Raw genomic sequence first — 20906 nt, forward strand, 5'->3', positions numbered from 1 at the left:
CTTCTCTGTTACCTGAATAATTCTGCTTCTGAATATCCTGCTTTGATCCCAAATTTTCCCTAGCAGCAACTTCTATTTCGGTTGACCGAGTAGGACAAGGGTTCATCAAATCCAAGGATGTTCTAACCTCCCTACCTAGCATCATCATGGCTGGCGAAAATCCGGTGGAACAATGAACAGCTCTTCTGTATCCTATCAAGGAATTGGCTATTGAACCATTCACACTTTGACTCCCTGTCTCCGACTTACGAAGGAATGATTTGAATGATTTTACCATATTTTCAGCCGCACCGTTAGTGGAAGGATGACCCGGACTTGTCAAGCTTTGACGAATACCATTCGCTGCTAAAAACTTACGAACCTCTGAAGACACAAACTGTGCACCATTGTCGCTTACCATTTCATCAAATATTCCAAATCGCGCTATGCATTCAACCAACTTCTCTATCACAAATTTGGCATTGCATACTTTTGTTGGGAAAATCTCTACCCATTTTGACAAGGCATCAACCACAATAAAAAAATTCCATTCTCTAACGGGACCCGCAAAATCGACATGCACTCTACTCCAAACCTTCTCCGGAGGATTCCACGAAACCAGCTTCGCCTTTGGCGGCGATGAACTTTGTAGAAGACACGAACTGCAATTTTGGGCGAAACTTTCAATATCCGCATCTATTTTAGGCCACCAGACACAACCTCTAGCGACACTTTTACTCTTAACAATCCCTAAATGTGATCCATGGATTTGAGAACATTACATCTCAACGCCAATGGAACCACCACTCGATGTCCTCTCATAATTACCCCATCTTCTAAGGACAATTCCTCGACAAAACTTCGATATGGAGTGGACTCCAAGACACTGACATTTTCCTTTCCCCTCAAAACCTTAGTAACCAGCCTTAACTGATCATCTTTCTTGGATTCTTCCACAACTTTTCTTACATTCACCATCTGTCCTTCATCATTGTTGATGAAGTTCAAATATGAGTCTTCCTCTTTCCAAATTCTCCAAGATTCCACCGGAAAGCGCGAAGTAAAATCAGCCACATTCAATTGTGACTTAACGTATCCGATATCGTAATTAAACCCTGACAAAAAATGCGCCCAACGCTGCATTCTACTTGCTGCTATTGGAGGAATCCCTTTCCTTGGGCTAAAAATACTGAGGAGGGGTTTATGATCCGTTTTGATTTGAAATCTATTACCTACTAAATAGAGAAAAAATTTGTTCACACCATATATGACCGCTAATGCCTCTCTATCAATAACGCTATAATTGACCTCTGATGGGTGAAGGATTCTCGATGCGAATGCTACGGGTCGTTCTCTACCACTTTCTTTTTGACTTAGCACCGCCGAAACACCGACATTGGATGCGTCACAAGTAAGAAACAACTCCGCCTTTGGATTGAAGTGAGCTAAGGTTACATCCTTGCAAAGTTCTTCTTTAATCTTCTTGAAAGCCATGCTACACGTCTCATTCCAATCAAATCTTGCACCTTTGCGAAGCAACATATACATAGGACTCATAATGTCCGCTAAACCAGCAATAAATCGTGCATAATAATTTACAAGCCCCGCAAATGCTCTCACCTCCGTCAACGATTTGGGTTCTGGAGCTTCTTTAATTGCTTTAATCCTTTCGTCTGTCTTGCTTAAACTATTTTTCGAAATAGCATACCCTAAGAAAGTCACTTGATTCTTGAAAAAACTGCACTTCTCCTTATTGAGCTTCAAGCCCGCCCTGCTCAAGACATCGAACACCTGTTGCAGCCGACCAAGATGCTCCTCATCCGTAGAGCCAGTTACAATGACATCATCCAAAAAATTCGAGACGCCCTTCAGGCCACACAACAGCTTCTCAATTTCCCTTTGCACAATCCCTGATGCGGGCTTGACACCGAAAGGTAACCGATTCATCAAATAAACTCCCTGCAATGTGGAAATGGCACACATTTTCCTAGACTCGTCATCAAGTTTGAACTGATTATACGCCTTAGATAAATCAAGCTTGGAGAATTTGTTCCCCCCATTGAGTCTTACGAAAATTTCCTCAGCCGTTGGCAGAGGATGCTTGACATCCTTAATGTAGCTATTTACAGTCACTTTATAATCACCACACAATCTAATATTCCCGTCAGCCTTCACTACTGGTATGAGAGGTGTCCCCCAGGCACAGCTATCGCATTTCGTGATCACACCGGCTTTCTCCATATTGTCAAGTTCTACTGCTACTTTTTCTTGGAATTTGTATGGTACCTGTCGCGGTTTCTTGAACACTGGTGCTGCACTTTCTTCCAGTTCGAGTCTAATTGTTCCGTGTTTATAGCAGCCCAATTCAGGCGTAAAAATATCAGCGTACTGCGTGAAAAGATTATTGAGTTTTTCGTCAACATTAACTGTGATGTTATTGATTGCAGCGAAACGCACTCCAAATGCGTTCATAAAATTTTTACCCAGCAAGGGTGGACCCCCTCCTCTAACCACTGCAAATAAAATATTCTTCGTTTTGCCACCAAACTCTACAACTGGTAATATGGTACCGACCACTTTTATCCTTTCCCCCGAGTACAACTTAAGATGCAGATCAGAATCTTTCAAGCTCCATCGAATCATTTTTTTCTTGTAAAAATCATCTGAAACCACACTAACCCCCGCACCAGAGTCCAGTTCCATCAATAATTCCTCTTCTCCTATCTTGACTTTTACCTCACACCAATTTTTCTCCTCGAACGAATTAATTAGCTTATAAAGATTAATGGTTTTATATTTACTGATATAATTCTGCTGGAGTTCTAGATTGTCTCCTTCATCGTCTTCTTTGCCGCCATCATCTCGCAACTCTGTATCCGCCGCCATGAAAAAGTTCCTTTGGAAATCGCAGGCTGCTTGCAAATGTCCTTTCCGGTTGCACTTGCGACAAACGTACACCCGAAAACGGCAGTCTCTTCGGTAATGGCCCGGTTTGAAACAAGCTCGACATTTCGCTGCTTCCGGCACTGTTCGCTGTTCCGAATCCGGCTCCCTTTTCGGCTTAGTTCTGTTTACTCTTGGTTTTCTCAAGTCTTTCCCATCCTTTACAAAGTTGACATTCACCTCCATAACGTCCTTCTCGTACTTGAGCGCCAACTCCTGTGCTTTTTCCAACGTCAGCTCTTCATTTTCCTCACATACTCGATCGAACGCCTTCCCGTCCAGCCCATATATAAATTTGTTGACTAGGTTATGTTGAAGGTGTTCTCCAAATTTGCAATTTGCTGCCATGTTCTTCACCCGAGCCGCCCATTCATTTACTGCTTCGTAACCGTGGTCGTGTCGCATCGCTCGAAAAAATGTCCTTCTCTCTTTGTGTACAACCACCGGTGGAGTGAAATGTGTTGAAAGTAATTTACACAAATCTGCGTACGATTTGTCTTTCGGCTGATCCGGTGTACAAAGATCCCTCAGTAGTTTGTACGTCTTGGAACACAAGTGATTAATCAGCACCGCCTTTCGCCTGTTATCACTCACTTGATTCGCAACAAAAAACTGTTCGATTTGCTCCTTATAGAGTTCCCACTCCTCTATCTCCGCATCGAAATAGCGAAACCCTGCAACGGCCGTTGGCGCCGCCATATTGCTGCCCTCCACGTTCGGGCTGCCTCTTGACGCCATGTTTCCGTTTTCCTCAGCCAAACGGTTTGTCGTCTCGTTTGTTGCCATAAAATCGATTTCTCACGATTACTGCCACATCCGCACGCTGTAATGCGCTGCTTAAGCTTCCAGACTCGTCGCCAATGTAATGTATTCGAGAATCCAGCCGGAATTAACAAGAGTGATCCGTTTACTCTTATATTCTGTAAGACATTTATTTGCTTCTTGGTTGTACAAAGGATTGGCTTAGACTGACTGTGCCTCTCACTAGTTGCATTTGCTATTGTCTTTAGGGGTGCGTTTATTACTTGTACACTGATAGAAATCCTCACTCTACAATAAGAACAACCATTGGCCAGAATAGTTCATCAGCCATCCTTACTCTCAACGCTCTTCAATTCATTTTCTAGTCAATTCAAATTATGTTGACGGCGAATGCCGAAGTAGTCCTGGTCGAAGCGAAGCAACTGAATGGAGAGTCGATTTTCATTTTTCATCTTCGAAGATCTAGGACTCTGCTGATTACCAATACGGAGGTTTCGACATTCGACATTCGTTATCGAGGTCATTTCGTTCAAATCTAGGACTGTGATACAGTGAAAAGGTCTATAAACGCTGCTTTTAATATTATATTTTGCTTGTTATTCGATACGTTTTTTTTAAACCTACATGAACTTTATATTCTACTGGATTCAATCTTCGAAAGGAACTTCATTCTAAATAGATGAATATTTTTACTAGATGTATTATTGTGACTATCAAATATTGATAGGATTGGATATGTTTCGATTGTGCTCTAGTATTATTTATAATGGAATTGATACCTCGGTTAGGCTGAATGCTTTTTCAAAACTTTTATGATTGAAAAAATATATTATTTAACCCGCTTTCACAAAAATATAAATAGATGGAAAATAGAACAAGACGCGTTAAATAATATTCGTCCAAAACTACATTGATTTGATAAAATTATTACGAAGCTAAGCTAACAAAATACATGAGATGTATTTATGATTGTTGTTTCGAAAATTGTCAAGGCAGTTTCTTAGTTGCTTTCATGAGATATCAATAGGCTTAAAACTTTTTCGTTTTATATTATTCGTTCTGATCTACACCCCTATCTTCTTCTTCTTCTTTGTTTTTAAGAGGCTTTAAACTTTGCAGTTCATTCGCCTCAGACACTCCTATCTCTTCTAGTTTCCTTCTAAAGCTCTACAACTGCTGCATCCCACTCGAAATAACTGCTTATTGAGAAGATGTGCACTGCAATGTTTGAAAATTTGATGGGATCATTTCACCATTTCACTATTTCACTGTTATACAGTTGAAAATTTCGATTTCAACAGTTATGTGTTTTGGTTCAGTATTCGTGCAAATGAGATGATCATGAACTGGGTTGTATTATATGTTTTGCAATAAGTTCATAATTTTATGGAGCAAAATTTCAGCAATATGGAATCTATCAGATAATGTTATTTTAATAAACCTACCAAAAAGAGCCTCTGATGATGACGATGTCAGGTTTTTTTTCTTTAAGTTTATGGTATTCTTCCCTGAAGATTTATTCTCTCAGACTCGAGAAATGAACGGAAATGGTCAACATGCTGTCAGATACCTTTTTTGTTGTTCCATTTCGGACTGACTTCAACGTTTTTTTTTGTTAATCGATTTTTGTACTGTTGTTTGGGTATGTATGTTTCAGTACTACTCACTTGATTGCACGGTACGTAAATGCATTGTTGTTTTCAATTCTGGCAGTGATCATTTGTTATGTAAGAGCTGGTTTTTCTTTGGTTAGTTTAACGATAGGTAGGACTCAAGCTCCGATCGTAATCACGAGTGGATGTCGTTGGTGGTAAACTCATCGATACTGCACTATCCAATCTATGTATACAAAAATCCCATTTATTTTCTGAAGAGGTATGCATAGCGCATTTTCACTTACCTTCTCGCTTCGCTTTCAAGCAGCGTGGAATCAATCGGTTCCTGGGCAATATTTCTCAGCGAGTCCCCAAGGGTTTGTCGCAGTTGCTGCATTTCTCTGCCAGCTCGTGAGCTTCTCAGGATGTACATCTGGCGTCGTTTGGCTTCCTGAGCAAGCTGCTCTCGCAGCATTGAGATTTGATTCTCCAAACGCAACATCTGCTGCCGATGGGATTGCTCCCTAGCGTCAAGCAATCGTTCGGCCTGAATCTGCGCATTCCGGTAGCGTTCAATATCCCCGGAACCACTGCCACATGACTTACTCGGCGATTCTAGCATTTTTGCTCGAGCTCTTGCCAGCTCTGACTCCTTCTCGGCCAGCAAGGTTTCAAGGCGGCGTATCTTTATTCGCAATTCGCGACTTTCCTGTTCAATCTGAGTGTGATCGAGGCCACAAGTGAACTTCATCGCTCCAGATCCAGCGAAGCCACTCGATTCCAACCGATTCGTATCCAACTCGCCGCCATGATCCGCAGCACTCTTTTCCGACCGATCGAACTGCACGTGACCCGAGAATTTGCTTGATTTCTCTATACCCCGTCTCTCGTTCTCCAAGTGGCGAACTTTTTCATTCAGTGCTTCAACCTGGAAACTCAATCATGAATCGTGAATCCATCTCGATATCGAATCGCTTAAACTTACCTTATTTCGAAGCTCGGTACGGTCTCTTTGGGAATTTACCAATTGCCTAGCGAGATCCTGGTCACCACCAGAGCCGCCTCCGAATTGCTCCGCATTCTCTTGATTCCACTTAGCCAATCTCAACTGCGACTCCAGGGCTGACTTCTGCACTTCGCAGTCGGCTACTTGCTCCTGCAGCCGTTGGACTTGATCCTGGGTAGCTTGCTGATTTCTTCTGAGTTCATTTATCGAATGCTGTGAGGCCTCCAGTCGCTCCGAGAGTACTCTGCGCTCGTTCTCGCTGCTGGTGAGCGATTTCTGCAACTGTTTCAGTTTATCCTGTCCCAGCGCGAAAGTGTGGCTCTGGTCAGTGCTGTGGCGATGCAGCCCAGCTATTTCGCCTCTGAGTTCGGTCTCTGTTATAGCTGCGGCTTGCAGTCGCTCCTTCAGCTGATCCACAGTACTTTTAAGCGATGCGCATCGATCCTCTAGCTGAGTGGCAGTTCGCTGTTGATTTTCCAATCTCTCCTGCGCGTTTCTGATTGTACAATCTTTTTCCTGCAGTGCCATCTGCAAGCGTTGAATATCTCCTTCCAATGCCACTCGTTGCAAATCCAGTTTCGAGGCTCGCCCCTCCGTTCGCGATACTTCATCTTGAAGATGGCGCTTTTCAGATTCCAAGCGGCAGACGCTCTGTCTGCATTTCTCCAATCGTTCCTCTAGCTGGCCCTTCTCCTCCGAGGTGCTGCCCAGCGATTGTTCGAGATGACTTGCCTTCTCTCGTGTAATGTTAAGATCTTCACTTTTTTGCCTCAACGTTTCTTCGGTTGCCTGCAAGGCGCTTGTCTTCTGCGCCAGCTTCGCTTCCAGATTCGTTTTGTCTTCGTGTATAGCTCGATTATGTTGTTGTAATTTACAAATTTTGGTTTCCAACCGCATTTGATTGTCGCCCCCTTCGTGGAGCTGTTTTTTCGCAGTGCAAAGTTGCAGCTTAAAATCGTCCCGCTCCCGTTCGATCTGAGCAACTTGCTGCATTAACGTACGGACCCCCTTCCGGACTATCTCCGGATCGACATCGATCAGTGCATTATCCCCGGATAGGCTACGTGTATCGTGGTGATGATGATGGTGGAAGTCCTCTCGCTCACTGCGACCCCGGGCGGGGCTATATCTGTTGAAAGGCCAATTTAAGGTTAGCACATTATCTGAAAAACGTAGAAATTTTCATACCTTCTAGATGGGCTCAACAGACGGTAAGGTAAACTGACTGAACCATCCATTTGTATGCCTGCGATGCGTCTCAGCGTATGCCCGATCGAGCTGAGCTTGTTCTCCGTCTCTTTCTTGAGGGCGTCCAAATGTAGCAGCTGTTCGTCTAGCGCCCGAACTCTACCCTCGGAGCCGCCCAGTCTTGCCTTCAGCTCCTGTATCTGTTGGGTGGCGTCGGCAAGACAAACCTCCAGATTGTGTTTCTGATCTTCGAGCCGCTTCTCCCGTCCTCTGCCCTCCTCAATTCTACCACACAACTCTTGCTCACGCTGGTGGAATCGATGTTCGTCCTGGTTCGCTTTGCATCTTGCGCGTCCAAGCTCTTGCCGAGTGGCACAGAGCGATCCTTCCAGGTCAGCCATTTGCTTCTTAATCTGATGCAGCTCCTGCAGGATACGTTCCTTTTCTTCCGTTTCGTTGGTCAGACGTGCCTGCAGTTCCTTCTCGGCGGCATCATTTTGGGTTGTTTTCGATTGGAACTTTTGAATGTCAGACTGTGCCGTCGCGAGCTCCTGGTTCGTTTTAGTCATGTTGTTCTCCGTTTCTTTGAGAATCGTTTGCAAACGAACCTTCTCTTGCTCCAGCAGGTTACGTGACTCCTCGATTGCTGAAAATGATATTTTTAAACGGTTTTATTTAGCTTCACCCGTTTGTATGTACGTTTATGGCTTTGTAACTTTGTAACTTTGTTTGTAGCGCTGTCCTAAATTAATACAAATTTGACCCCCTTCCTGTTGACCGATTGTTCTGAAATTTAGAACACACCTTTATCTTTGCAGTCATTATAAAACTGCGTATTCCATGATCTTAAAAATCCAAGATAGCGGCCGCTACAAAATGGGGGATTACATATTTTCTCAAAACCTCATCAATAAATTCAAAACGATCGGCTGATTTACATGTAACCATGTAACCTTGGTAACCTTGCCATTTAGACTAATAACGTAAATTCGTGTTGGAATACTATTTACCAAATTCTGCTGAACGAATTTCTCGACATTTTACCATGTTTCCGAAATTGCGATCTTGAGCTTTTCAACCGTGGTGTACCGTTTTCCCTCAGTGTAGATTCTGCCTACAAGGATCCCCCTAAGATTTTCAACAGAATTCAAATCTGGAGAGCGAGCCGCCCAGTTCAAAAAAAATAAGTTGTTGGTCCTTAATTTATTGCTTTATGAAAGCTATCTTGAGCTTTCCGGTTGCACAGAATCCCGTCCAAACTATGCACCAGCCTCCACCGAAATTCCTGGTTGAAAAATACTGTTCCTTCTTCCGTAAATCACGTCTGTACCCGTTGAAACCATCAGAATCAACCTAATTGAACTTTTTTCGTCAGTGAAGATAATCTATAATTGAAGAACTTTTCGTTATGGTATATAGCAAAATGTATTCTTTAAGAAACATTCTTGGTCACGGCTTTGGCAAAACTCACACGTCTTCCGATGTGAGATAGTGTAAGGTGAGGAGCTTCAACCTTTTAAACCCTCTTTATGTGAGGATTTTTTACCAAAACTTGACGAATTGTCACCCGAGCAGTTGAGTAGTTGGAATGTTGCTTTGCGCATGCGTTTTTGAGGCTTTCGAACCTAGGGACGAATGACCTTTGGGTTAAAGACCCTTTAAAAACAAGAACCGAACCGCGGTATTCGCACCTGTTCTAACTATTTCCCGCTTATCTCGGTCAGAGAGCTTGATTTACGTGGAGCTCTTTCCTACTTACCGTACCCTTGAGGATTCGCCAAACAATTGAGTACTACTTGATGGAATCGTCCAATCCGTCGAGAAATTTCTCTGATACAAAAATTTTCTTGGTGAAATGCATCGATTTGTCTTTCGTCTCTCTCCGTGAGGACTTTTCCCTTCGGCATTTGCCAGATTTAATTGATAAAACGACTTTCTTAATCCTTTGCTTAAAGTCAGTCAATTCCCATTCCACTGGAAAATTAAAAAAAAAAATATACGTTAAACTCGTGAAACCACTTCTGAAATATGGTATGAGTTACCAATGCATTGTTTGATGTAGCATATTCAACTGGAATTTGAACGTTTTTGAAAGTCCCTGGGGTTCTTAGTTTTTCCAATCCTAAACATCGGAAATTTGTGAGTACCCGTAGCATTTTCGCATGGCATAAAGATAACTCTATCTTTTGTCATCTTTAGCCCCGGAGCAGTAGACTCTCCAGTGTAGACCAAAGTTTACCCGAAGAAAGCCTTATAAAAAAGGGCCGATTCATCGACATTGTACATTGTTGTGAAATAAAAAATCCAATTCAGAAAGGTTCCACGCTTGATCACTAGATAGGTCTCCCCTGAAACCTTCAGGGGCCGGATGCCGAAACGCTTCTTGATGTTGCGCACCCATGTTTCACTGAATTTGAAATCTTCAGGAATATCATACTCTTTGGCACAAATGCTGGCTCTTTAAAAAAAATTTCTCGCCTGTACATATTTTTTTTATTTCATTCATATTTAAACGGGAGGGGAGAGGGTGGCGTGTGTTGCAAAAATTGAAATATTCGCGTTATGTAATTTTCGATTGATTCCAAAATATTTACAAGCACTAAAAAGTTCAAAAAAGTTTATGGGTCTGGGCCTAGGGACACGGACGGGATCTTGACATAGGACTGTAATTGTGTGTAGTAATTGCATTTGAATTGAGTTTTTTGTTTGTTCAAAATCTGTTATTTTTCCTCTTTTGATACATCAAATGGAAGCCCTGAAAAAAACCGTTTCCTGTATGAACTTGTATCCTTAAACGGGTTAGATGAGATAACGTGGTAGAATCCAGAACCACATTCAATTCCAGCCATTACAACCCTTTTCTTCTGTTTATCCAATTATGCACATGGAGTCATCCAGTATAATTTAAAATCATCAGTCAGTATAATTTAAAAAAAAAAATTAAAAGTCTAAATAGTTAAGTTAAGTCTTCATGAATATAAGCCTAAATCAAATAAATGTAAGACTAAAGAAACAGTATTAGTAGGGAGTTGTAATAACTTTATGCCAGGTGATGTATATTGAGTATCCTATGGCCATGAGTGCTCTCTCCGTGTTCGTTTAGCTGCTGTAGTGAACTGATCCCACTGGGTGCTTAGTTCTGCTTATGTATAGGAGAGGGTAAGAAGAATGGGCATGCGCATTCGAGCAAGTGAAGCGGGTTTCTTAGTAAGACATATATGGGGAGCATAATCTTAAGATCACGACTACTCAAGCTATCATAATCTGATCTGCGTGAGTATACCCTTTCAATTTTCTCAATCAGAATCAGAATTCAATAATTGCATTTTTTACATAACCAAACAACATGATCGTTATTATGACATCCTGGATCACAATTACATAAATTGTTAGTGGAAAGATCTACACGATAAAAACGTGAATTGAGCAAGAATTGATTGGGCAACATACAACACAATAACTGATGAATGCCTAAAGTCTGCTTCATTTAATATTGGAACACAAACAATTGCGTGTAGTTCAGTCATTTATTAACGAATTCATAATTTGTTTTTCATACAAATGTAGCATTTTCTTTACTCTTTAATAAAAAAAAATTAAAAAAATTATTCATTGCTGTTTCGAAGAAATTCTCGTACTTTTCCCGTAATATGGCACATTAGGCGGCGCACACCCTTTTCGTCCACCGTTTTGGCGATTTGATTCCACCAGTTCTTCATTTGAGTCATGTTCCTAACAAGTTTTCCCTTTGCCTTAAGCCTCCGCTTCGTGATTGCCCAGTATTTCTCTATCGGCCGGAACTGGGGGCAGTTTGGGGGGTTGAGGTCCTTCGGTATTACGCTGACCCCGTTCGTTGCGTACCATTCCATAACCGTTTTGCTGTAATGGCAGCTTGCGAGGTCCGGCCAAAACATTACTGGACGGTCGTGGGCACGAATAAACGGCAGAATCTGTTTCTGTAGGCACTCTTTTTTGTAGACTTCTGATGTCATTGTCTTGTCAGTGAGAAAGACTTTGGTTTTCTGTCCACAACTGCATATCCCCTGCCAAATCATGTACTTGCGGGCGAATTTATCCGCAAACACGAACTTAAATTTTGCAGGTACATCCCCCCGAGCCGTCGCCAAATAAAATTTTTGACCTGGGATTTGCCCAAAGTCCGCCTTCACGTAGGTCTCATCGTCCATCAGAATACATCCGTCGAACTTGGTCAGCACTTGGTCGTACAGCTTTCGAGCACGGATTCTGGCCACATTGTTCTGCTTCAGCGTCCGATTTGGCTGTTTGCTGGCTCGGAATGACCTTATTCCTTCCCGGAGACGAATTCGTCGCACCGTACTGTGAGCGGCCTGGAACTTATTGGCCAAATCGCGGTCTGAAAGATTGGGATTCCTCTTGACGGCCTTGATGACTTTCCCACGCAGTTTCCGGTCGACAGTTCCACTCCGACGCTTCGAATGCGGCTTCCGAGCCGTCGTCAATGTTTCCTTGTACTGCTTGATAACACGCCATACGGTATTTCCGGGCATTTTAAGCTGTTTAGCTAGCTTAGATGCCGACAACAATGGATTTTCAAGAAAACTGTGCACAATTTTATCTCTCCGTTCGGCTTCCATGGCGGTTGTTTACAAAATGCTGTCGTTTGGTGTTATGACATAAATACATGGTGAAAGGTAATGAATTTCCCAACACGTGGGTGAAAAAAGTTTCCAAATCCGTCCACTAGGAGCGCCACAATGAGCAAAAGAATTTGTTCCAATTTTAAATGAAGCAGACTTTATTATCGGTAAATGGAGAATAATCAATTATACGCATCAACTTACATTGTGAGCTAACGCCCGAATTTATGCAAAAAGATTGCTCGTTGCGTCAGGGAAGAAGAGCGAGTGGATAGTGCAATCGAAAGAAAACATACCCAAAACGTATACGTCAAATTGTTATCTTTTTCACTATATACACTGTTCATGCTTTAAGCAGAAAAAATGTTGGATAAATTTCCTGTCTAATGGTATATAACACAACATATGTCGCAGTAACGATTTTGAGTTATATGCGTTTGAAAACTCTTAATGAATTGTTACATTTTTCGTAGAGTGACCCCCCTATAAAGAAATCGAAGAAACCGTCCTGTGTCAAAAAATATGAAAAAAACCGTTCGTTTTTGGCAACACAAAATATACGGGCGTGTTGCCAAAATCGAACGGGGTCTGTACATACTTTTTAAAAACCTCATCAGAATGAGTATCAAATGGAAGGGCTTGACTAGTACAACAAAGTTATTCATAAAAATCCAAAATGACCACCACTACAAAACGGTGATTTTGTTAATACCCCGTCATAATGGGTATCAAATGAAAGTACTTGACTGGTAGAACACAGTAGACCCATTCCATGAGGTTATGCACCAGAGAACCAAATTTTAAATTTAGTTTTAGGAGAAAATTGAATATGTTATTTGAATAAGCACTAGTTAAATCATAAATTTGTTGTAACAAATTTAATTTTTATGCACCAACCTTTGAGAGAGGCGAGTTTAAAAAACTACATAATTATATTTAAAGTATTTTAGGTTTTCACTATTTTTAGGTTTCTTGAGATATCTCTGCACATGCTTAACAAAACTTCAATGTCTATATACCATTGAATGGATGATGAAATGCTTGTTTGAAGAGCCGTGGGTAGACCTACGTTTCATTTTGTAATTTATGAGAAACAAGCATTTGAAGAACAGGTATTTTGAAGCGTTGTTACGTCACAAAAATAGACCATTTTTTTAGTTTATGAGATGAACATAGGTTCAAACATTTTTATACTGAAGGTCAACCACCCACAAAATTTGGTTTAGATCGGTCCACAAATAGAGGAGTATTAACTGTCTCCAGAAGTTGTTGTCACGTCACGAAAAGTATACGATCCATTCCAGTGTGACGTAACAACATTTTGACTCACTACAAACACTATTTTTTACGTTTTCATGAATAAAGCACACAAAATTTAACAATATTATAGTAAAATTGATAAAATTTCCAACAAAAGTCATCAGTTGGAGAATATTTTATAGTTAGATTGGCTTGTTGTCAGTCAAATGCTTTTGTGACGTGGCAAAACCTGACTTTTTGCTGTTTCGGACTGTTGAACCATAATGATTAATTTAATTAATTACAGTTCCGTTTCAAAACATACAAATGATCTTTTTCCTATGTTTTATCAACAATATATGAATGTAGATTCCATAATATAAGATATAATCTTATTTTGTTTGCGGTTTGCTGATGATAGTATTGAATGCTAAAAAAATATGGAAAACCCATACAATATGGGCTTACCAGCGGAAGTCGAATATCGTATCCCGGTGTCATTTGGAATCGAGGATGGTGACTTCCGATTCGTTAAAAACGGATATAAAAGACCGGGAATGGCATGAAATCCCACAATATGATCGTGAATGGTAATGTTGACATATATCCATGGGTGCGCGAAGAGAAATAAAAAAAAGAATAATGTTTGATAGTGAAAGATAGGATTTAAGTGAGAGGAAGATAATGCTTGAGTAAAAAGAACTTAGCCTTAGAGTGACGTGTGTGGAGTTATACAAAGAAAGTGCACATACAAATGTACACGCAAACATCTACGATCAACTATCAAACTCAACGTCATAAACGCCCTTGCACAGGTATGTGCGCGGTTTATCAAAAGTTCCTAATAGCTAAATCAAATGCGCTCCCCCTGTAGTGAGCGCCACTCGATGAACTAGGATTGTGCTAGCCATTGATGGCAAGCATCAGAGCGAACGTATTAAACAATCACGATATAAAGACTGGAGGTCGGTTTAGGACCAGCCCCACTTTTCCCAAATAAAGACATACCGTGTAATACAGGTAACAGGTAGATTCAATTTATATAGCTTATTTTGATGAACATACCATAAACAATTAAAATTGCCTTGTTTCGCAATGTTTCACAAACTAAAAGAACATCGAACTCATTTTGCACACAGGTCGAATATGTTTCTTCTCTGTTTTTGAAGGAATGAAAACGTAAAATGGCGCTAAAATGCTAGAATGAAGAAAGCCAGAAAAAAGTCACCATATTGTCAAATTGTCAGCGTTATGACAACTTTCATTTGACACTACTGAAAATTCAGTAGGAAGCACCGTTCCTGAGATACAAAGGAGGGTAGGTTCAAGACAACCGGTCGCGTTAGGACCACCTTCTCATGTAGGATGGGCCTATGGAAGGGGAAGAGAAGATCTCAGAGGAAAGTAAGAAGTATTCAGAGTAATAAAAAAACATAAAAAATAGTAAATCGCTTGCTACAATACGGTGAAATTATTATTTAATACAACTTATTGATTGTGTGACGTGACAACGCTTCGTGGAGACTGTTTATTCGCACAGAGCGCGTTGTCACGTCACCAAATGCATGCCGTCAAAATGCATGTTCTTGCGAGTTTTTCAAAAAAACTGAGTATACAGGAATCTACGTTCATCTTTCATTGACAAATCATAGAACAATGTTTATTTGTATGTTTTGGAACGGAACTGAAAATACAACATTAATGTTCAAAAGTCGGAACCCGCAAAAAGACAGGTGTTGTCACGTCACAAAAGTATTGGACTGGCAACACGCGAATTCAACTGCAAAATATTCTCCAACTGAAGATTCTTGAAGAGAAAATTTCCTCAATTTCACTTAAAAATCGTTTACCATTTGGTAATCGTGTGATTTATACATGAAAACGAGAAAAAATCTGTTTTTAGTGAGTCAAACCGTTGTCACGTCACGCTGGAATGGGTCAGTAGATCATGAAAAAATCCCAATCCAAGATGGCCGCAGTTACCAAAAAACCAATTACTTTTTCAAATGGTTTCATTCAGCTTGACCTGTTTGTATGTATATTTGAATGTCTGTGGGTAGGTATCATGTTTTTTTGCAATCCCGTCAATGTCGGTATTAAATGAAATGATTCGACTGATAGAATACAGTACATCATAAAAAAATATTACGAAGAAAGTTAAGTAAGAAATACAAAATTAAAAAAAAGTTGAATGGTTTTATGATAAAGAAATATGCTAATAATACAAATAAATAATGTACTAAAAACTAGAAAATATTCATCAATACCCTTGATTAATGAAGGAAGGGGTATGATAACTGCTAGATGTTCTTTGCCTAGTTATTTCCTAGCTTTAAGTACATTATCTGTATTATTATTATGTTTATTCACAAAGAAACCGTTTAACTTAAAAAGTTTTTTTTCACTTATTTTATTAAGAACTGCAATTTGTATATATTATTATAAATTTTACCTGCGATCTTTTGGAGTGCATCATCCATGGATCTAGCCTGCTCACGACGCTGTCCTTCAACTCTTTTGACATGATCCCTCAACTCCTTGTTGCTATTGGCGTACTTATCTCGTTCGATGTTGCTATCACCTAGCATTCGGCGAGTATCCGTCAGCTCTTTTCTTGTAGCGTCGATACAGTTTTCGCCTGAAAACAAAAAAAAAACCTTGAAAACGGAAATGTTTAAGAGACATTAAATAAAACCACTAACCCTCTTTCAATTTTCTTTGTGTATCCTGCAACTGCAGATTGACTGCTTCCAGCTTATCCTCGCACAATCTTAGCTGAACCTTCAGTTCCTGTATTTCCTTGACCCCTGCTTCCTTTTCCTCCCTCAACGCACCTGAAGCAACTTCCAACCGGTTCAACTCCTCTTCGGCTCTGATTCGCGCCTCTTCCATCTTTGCGCGCATTTTCGACATTTCATCTCTCAGAACACCAATCGTGGTTCGGTCTTTTTCCTGCCGGGTAACCATCTCGCGCTTCAGACGATCACTGTTGTCCAACTCATTCTTCAGCTCCCGTGCGACGGCATCCAGCTTTTCCATGACCGCTTGCTTGTCGCGATGCGCTATCAGTAGGGCTTGTTGTTTCTCATTTTCCGCCCTCAAGATCACCTCCTCGTGCTGTTGATTCAGTGCCTCGAGATGCATCTGCAGCGCCTCGAACTGCTCCTTCAAATGTTGAATCTCGGAATCCTTGGAATTCTCCAACGTCTGCAAGGCTTGACTCATGCGTTTTTCCAGCGAGCTGCGAATTGTTTCCTTTTCCTCGTTCAGTTTTTTAATGTTTTCCTCCCCGAATGTGCGCAAATTGGAAAGCTTCTGGAGGAACTCTGCCTCCTGGTTGGCCGCAGCATTAGTTAGCTGGATTTTGATATCCTGCGCCCGCCGTTCGGTGTTCTCGAGATCTTTGTTCAGCCTAGCGATCAGCGCTTTGTGGGATTCCTGCTTGATGAGCAGATCCTGGTTCTCACGTTCCAGTGCGTCCTTTTTGGCTTCGGCCTCCTCGAGTGAGGTGTTGGTGTCGAAGAGAACCGCCTCGAGGGAATCTTTTTCGCTGCGAAGCGACGCTAATTGTTCCTGAAAAAAATGGATTTCATGCAAATAACAAATGAACTTTTTTTTTCAGTGTTGATGTTAATGTAGAATATGAAAAACCAAATGAATAAAAATGGTCAATAATCGTTGCAGTAATTGTAGGGCTTTGTGCAAACGAACCAACACGGCGTCGGTGGTGTAATGGTCAGCATAGTTGCCTTCCAAGCAGTTGATCCGGGTTCGATTCCCGGCCGACGCAAGATTTTTTTTTTCCATTCAAAAATTCTTCAAGAACAAAACTTTTATAACAATCAAACTTACTTGAAGTCGCTGCAGTTCTTTCTCGTGTCCTTCGATGATAACTGCCTTTTCTTCGCTCTCTTTTATCAGCTCCTGCAGATTCCTATTCAGGCGAGAATTCATTTCATTTGCCTGCTCCAGACGCTGTCTCAGGCGCATCACCTCTTCGCCAATAGTTTCCTTCTTGCGCGAGATAGTCGTCATTTGATTGCTCAAATCACTTCTCTCGCGGGCAACACAGCTCAAGTTTTGTTCGATTTTATCCTTTTCCATTTCAAGACATTTCAGCCGTTCACTGATGGCCAATTTTTCCGAATCCAGGTCCAGTCTTGCCTGCTCGGCTGTAATCAATTCCTTCTTGAGTGCCGCCAGATCCACTCCTTGGTCGGAAACCAGCGTTTTCAATTTGTTCCTTTCCTCCTCCAGTTCGGCAACGGCACTCTTCAGTTGTTTGATCTCAACCTCCAGATGGTCGTTCGAGGAACTCTTTTTCTCCAACGTCATCTGCAAGCCATCTCTCTCGCATACGACCCGATTCAGGTCGTATTCCAGCTCGATCTTCTGCTTTTCGATCATGTCCAACAAACCGTCCGATTCGATGCGCTGCTGTTCGAGCAGTTCCCGCGAAAGGTAAAGCTTGTTCAACTCCTCCCGCAAGGTTATGGTTTCCTCCCGCATCCGGCTCGAACGTTCCTCTTCGGCTCTGATTGGTGGAGGGAAGAAAAAAGAACATATGGGTTATGAATGTGTGGTGTGCTGATGCAAATGAGCTTTGAGTGACTGAATGAAACATGTCTCGAGAGCCGTGATCGTCTAGTGGTTAGGACCCTACGTTGTGGCCGTAGTAACCCAGGTTCGAATCCTGGTCACGGCAGTGTTTCGCTTACACTGTCACGGGGAGACTGTAATATTTTTTTCTTCAACCCCGTAGGCCGGAGACCAGGGTTGCCAATAATATTTCTCAACAAAACTGAAAGATTTGCTCTGAAAAAATTTGGAAGAAAATTGGGTCCTGTAAGAACGTTTTATTTTGAAAAGTTCGACTTTGATTCATCTAAAATGGTTTTTTCACCTATTCCAATGCTTGAGAAATAGAATTTCCTTCGATGGCATGTAGTATTGATATGTAGTAAAACATCACCGCATCAAACCTAAGCTCAATCCTCTGTTATTTTCAATCTAACTCGAATTTTGACATTTCTCATTTCTCTGACCTTCTTCATTGCTATTCTTTCCGCAATCACGAAGAATGTGGAATAGAAAAAAGCTCCGCCTGCGTATGACGGATCTCTATAGTAGCATGTTCGAAAAAGAACTTGAAACTACTGAGAACCAGAGCAGAGGGTTCAAAGCCCCTAATGAGGACGGTTGTAATAGCTGTATCCATCGCTATTACGTAAATAAAGATAATTATCCACCGTCGCAATTCAAGATCGATACAGATTACGCGCGATTAATAGCGAAACATATCGCAGGAAATATCATTCCACCGTCGCGATTGGATTGAAAAAGTATCGCGATTTTCGAATTTATGCGAGTTACGTATATTCGATTCTATTTTTTGTGGCATTATGTTGGTAGTCATGTCTCTCATTTATGCTGGAAAGTACGGTACGGCTATTTTGAATGCTTAGTTAATTGTAATATGATGTAATATTTAAAAAAGCATCAACTTGAAAAATTACAGCTTCGACGAGAATCAAATTTCAGATTCAAAATTGAGCATACATTACCAAATAAGTCACGCGTCACATGCATTTTGCTTGTGATGGCAATATCGTTCTCTTTTATAGCTTTCCCAAAGTAATTTCCGTCCAATGCAATGTGCTTTCCACATGTATTTAGTTCGGTTGCATACCATTCATACCTAAACAGTTCGTTCGCAATCAGTTTGTATGGCGAACTACCATTTTGACGTAGGATTACGTCTTTCGGGAACATATTGGGGTACAAATTGAAAAACGAATATCGATCGCATCGTGAAAAATGTCCAATTTCAAACGCTTATTGCTCAGTCATTTCATGACGGATTGATGAGATTTTTACATCAAAACATTGCGGCACTCTATAACAATCTTTCACCTTGAATAAAATAATTTTTATCATGTAATTTACTATCGAACAATTGAAAAATCTCAACCCCTATCCAAACGGTACTGATTGGTCAAAATTGACGTCATTTTTTTTTCGCCTGCTTCGCTTCTTTCGTTCCCCGATAAGTCAAATATTTACATGGCGAGCGAGTGGGGGGCGCCTATTTCTCACATACCAACTGATATAAAAGGACGGTAGCATTTTTGGATTTCTCATTCTCGTTCAACGCTCAGATCGGCAAACATCTGGGCTTCTAGTGTGCAGTGCTCTACAAATCAACCAACACCATACGGTGCGGCAAAGGAGAAGAAGCCATCGGCAACCAACGATGAATGCGATGCGGCAAAGGGAGCAAAGAAGAGGAAGCAGCGGAGAGTATCGAATTAAATCTAGTGTGCATTGCTGGTGCGCTCCTCTTCACATCAACAATTGGATGCGGCAAAGGAGCGAAGTGCATGGTATCACACTCGCTATCCGTCGTTTAGCTCGTCGTGGTTGTGCCAATCAAACCCTCGCAAATCGACGCACAGAAGCCGATGGCGCCAAAGTCAAGGAAAGCATCGGCGAATCCGTAAAAGCTACCGCTCCCAAAACTAAACTGCTACATACGACTGAAACGCAGCAGATTCCGTACAACCCATTAAACCATTCCAGTCCTTCTCAGGACTATCAATTTGTTTTGAAACAAAAGAGTTTATTTTACTGTTTTCCACTTACCACAAAAACTATATAAAACTATGATCAAAAATACTGTTTATTTTTACATTTTCTACTAACAACTAACAGGGAACCATCATATCACGTCTAGAAATGTCTAAAATTTTCGTAGGGGCATTTTGCAATAACCGATTCATTCGAGGAAATGTCTATAAGTATTCGATTAATCGAGCGAATATTCGTTGACCAGACATCGATAAAAGTTACGTCAAATATAATTTTAAATAAACATCGAAGTGTTAAATAATATATTTTTAATGAAATCGTTTTTCAGTTTGATCCAATATATTAACAATTCATGATGCATGCAGCGATAGAAAAATAAACCCATCAAAACCAAGACAAAGGCATCAAAACCAAGCTGCCTGGGACAAATCGGCATTGCAAATACATGGAAGTAGGTGGAGCTTTCGTTCCTACCGAAATGTAACACAGACATTAAAACCAAATAATTATCAAAGAGTTCAACGATGTAATTCTTCAAACATATCCAAAATCAACAGATTGCCTAACGGAATCCTACGTCAACTAGGCGGTCGTGTCTCGGACACAACCTTCCTGTGACTTTTTCTTTTAGACAGAAACGTTTCTTTCAAAATCCCTCTGTTTGCCCATCTTTACCATGGAGTCCAGAATTGCATGCAAACATGTTGTTTGTCTCTCTTCCCCCACAGCGCAAGTAGCGAGTAAAATTTAAAAAAGACATGCATACTTAATTCGCTAAATTGCTCACTTGTTTTATTATCTTCACTGTTTGATTTATTACAAAAAAAATTGCTGAATAAATTTCCTATCTAATGGTATGTAGTATAACATATATCGCAATAACATTTTTGCGTAATATGTAATGTAATGTAATCTCTCAATTCTTCGTTACCTTTTTCGTAGAGTGACTCTCTATATAGCAATCAAAGACGTAGTCCTACGTCAAAA

At 40.9% G+C, this 20906-nt stretch overlaps 1 protein-coding gene and 2 non-coding genes across 3 annotated transcripts in view; 2 read left to right on the forward strand and 1 right to left on the reverse strand.

Annotated features, from left to right (window-relative positions):
• Positions 1-4280: 4280 nt before the first annotated feature.
• Positions 4281-20906, reverse strand: part of LOC129762806 (rootletin) — a 69181-nt gene continuing 52555 nt past the window's right edge. The window contains exons 7-13 of the mRNA XM_055761345.1: positions 17184-17865; positions 16034-16904; positions 15784-15969; positions 7474-8119; positions 6265-7414; positions 5585-6207; positions 4281-5523 (exon numbers count right to left, since the gene is read on the reverse strand). Coding sequence (XP_055617320.1) covers positions 5439-5523; positions 5585-6207; positions 6265-7414; positions 7474-8119; positions 15784-15969; positions 16034-16904; positions 17184-17865 — 4243 coding nt within the window. The 3' untranslated portion in view covers positions 4281-5438. The remainder of the gene's footprint in view (positions 5524-5584; positions 6208-6264; positions 7415-7473; positions 8120-15783; positions 15970-16033; positions 16905-17183; positions 17866-20906) is intronic.
• Trnag-ucc (transfer RNA glycine (anticodon UCC)) lies at positions 17050-17121 on the forward strand. The gene has a single exon. It is a non-coding gene; the product is annotated as a tRNA-Gly (tRNA).
• On the forward strand, positions 17965-18036 carry Trnah-gug (transfer RNA histidin (anticodon GUG)). The gene has a single exon. It is a non-coding gene; the product is annotated as a tRNA-His (tRNA).

The sequence above is a fragment of the Toxorhynchites rutilus genome, chromosome 1 (genome assembly GCF_029784135.1).
Source record: "Toxorhynchites rutilus septentrionalis strain SRP chromosome 1, ASM2978413v1, whole genome shotgun sequence".
NCBI classification, from domain to species: Eukaryota; Metazoa; Arthropoda; class Insecta; order Diptera; family Culicidae; genus Toxorhynchites; species Toxorhynchites rutilus.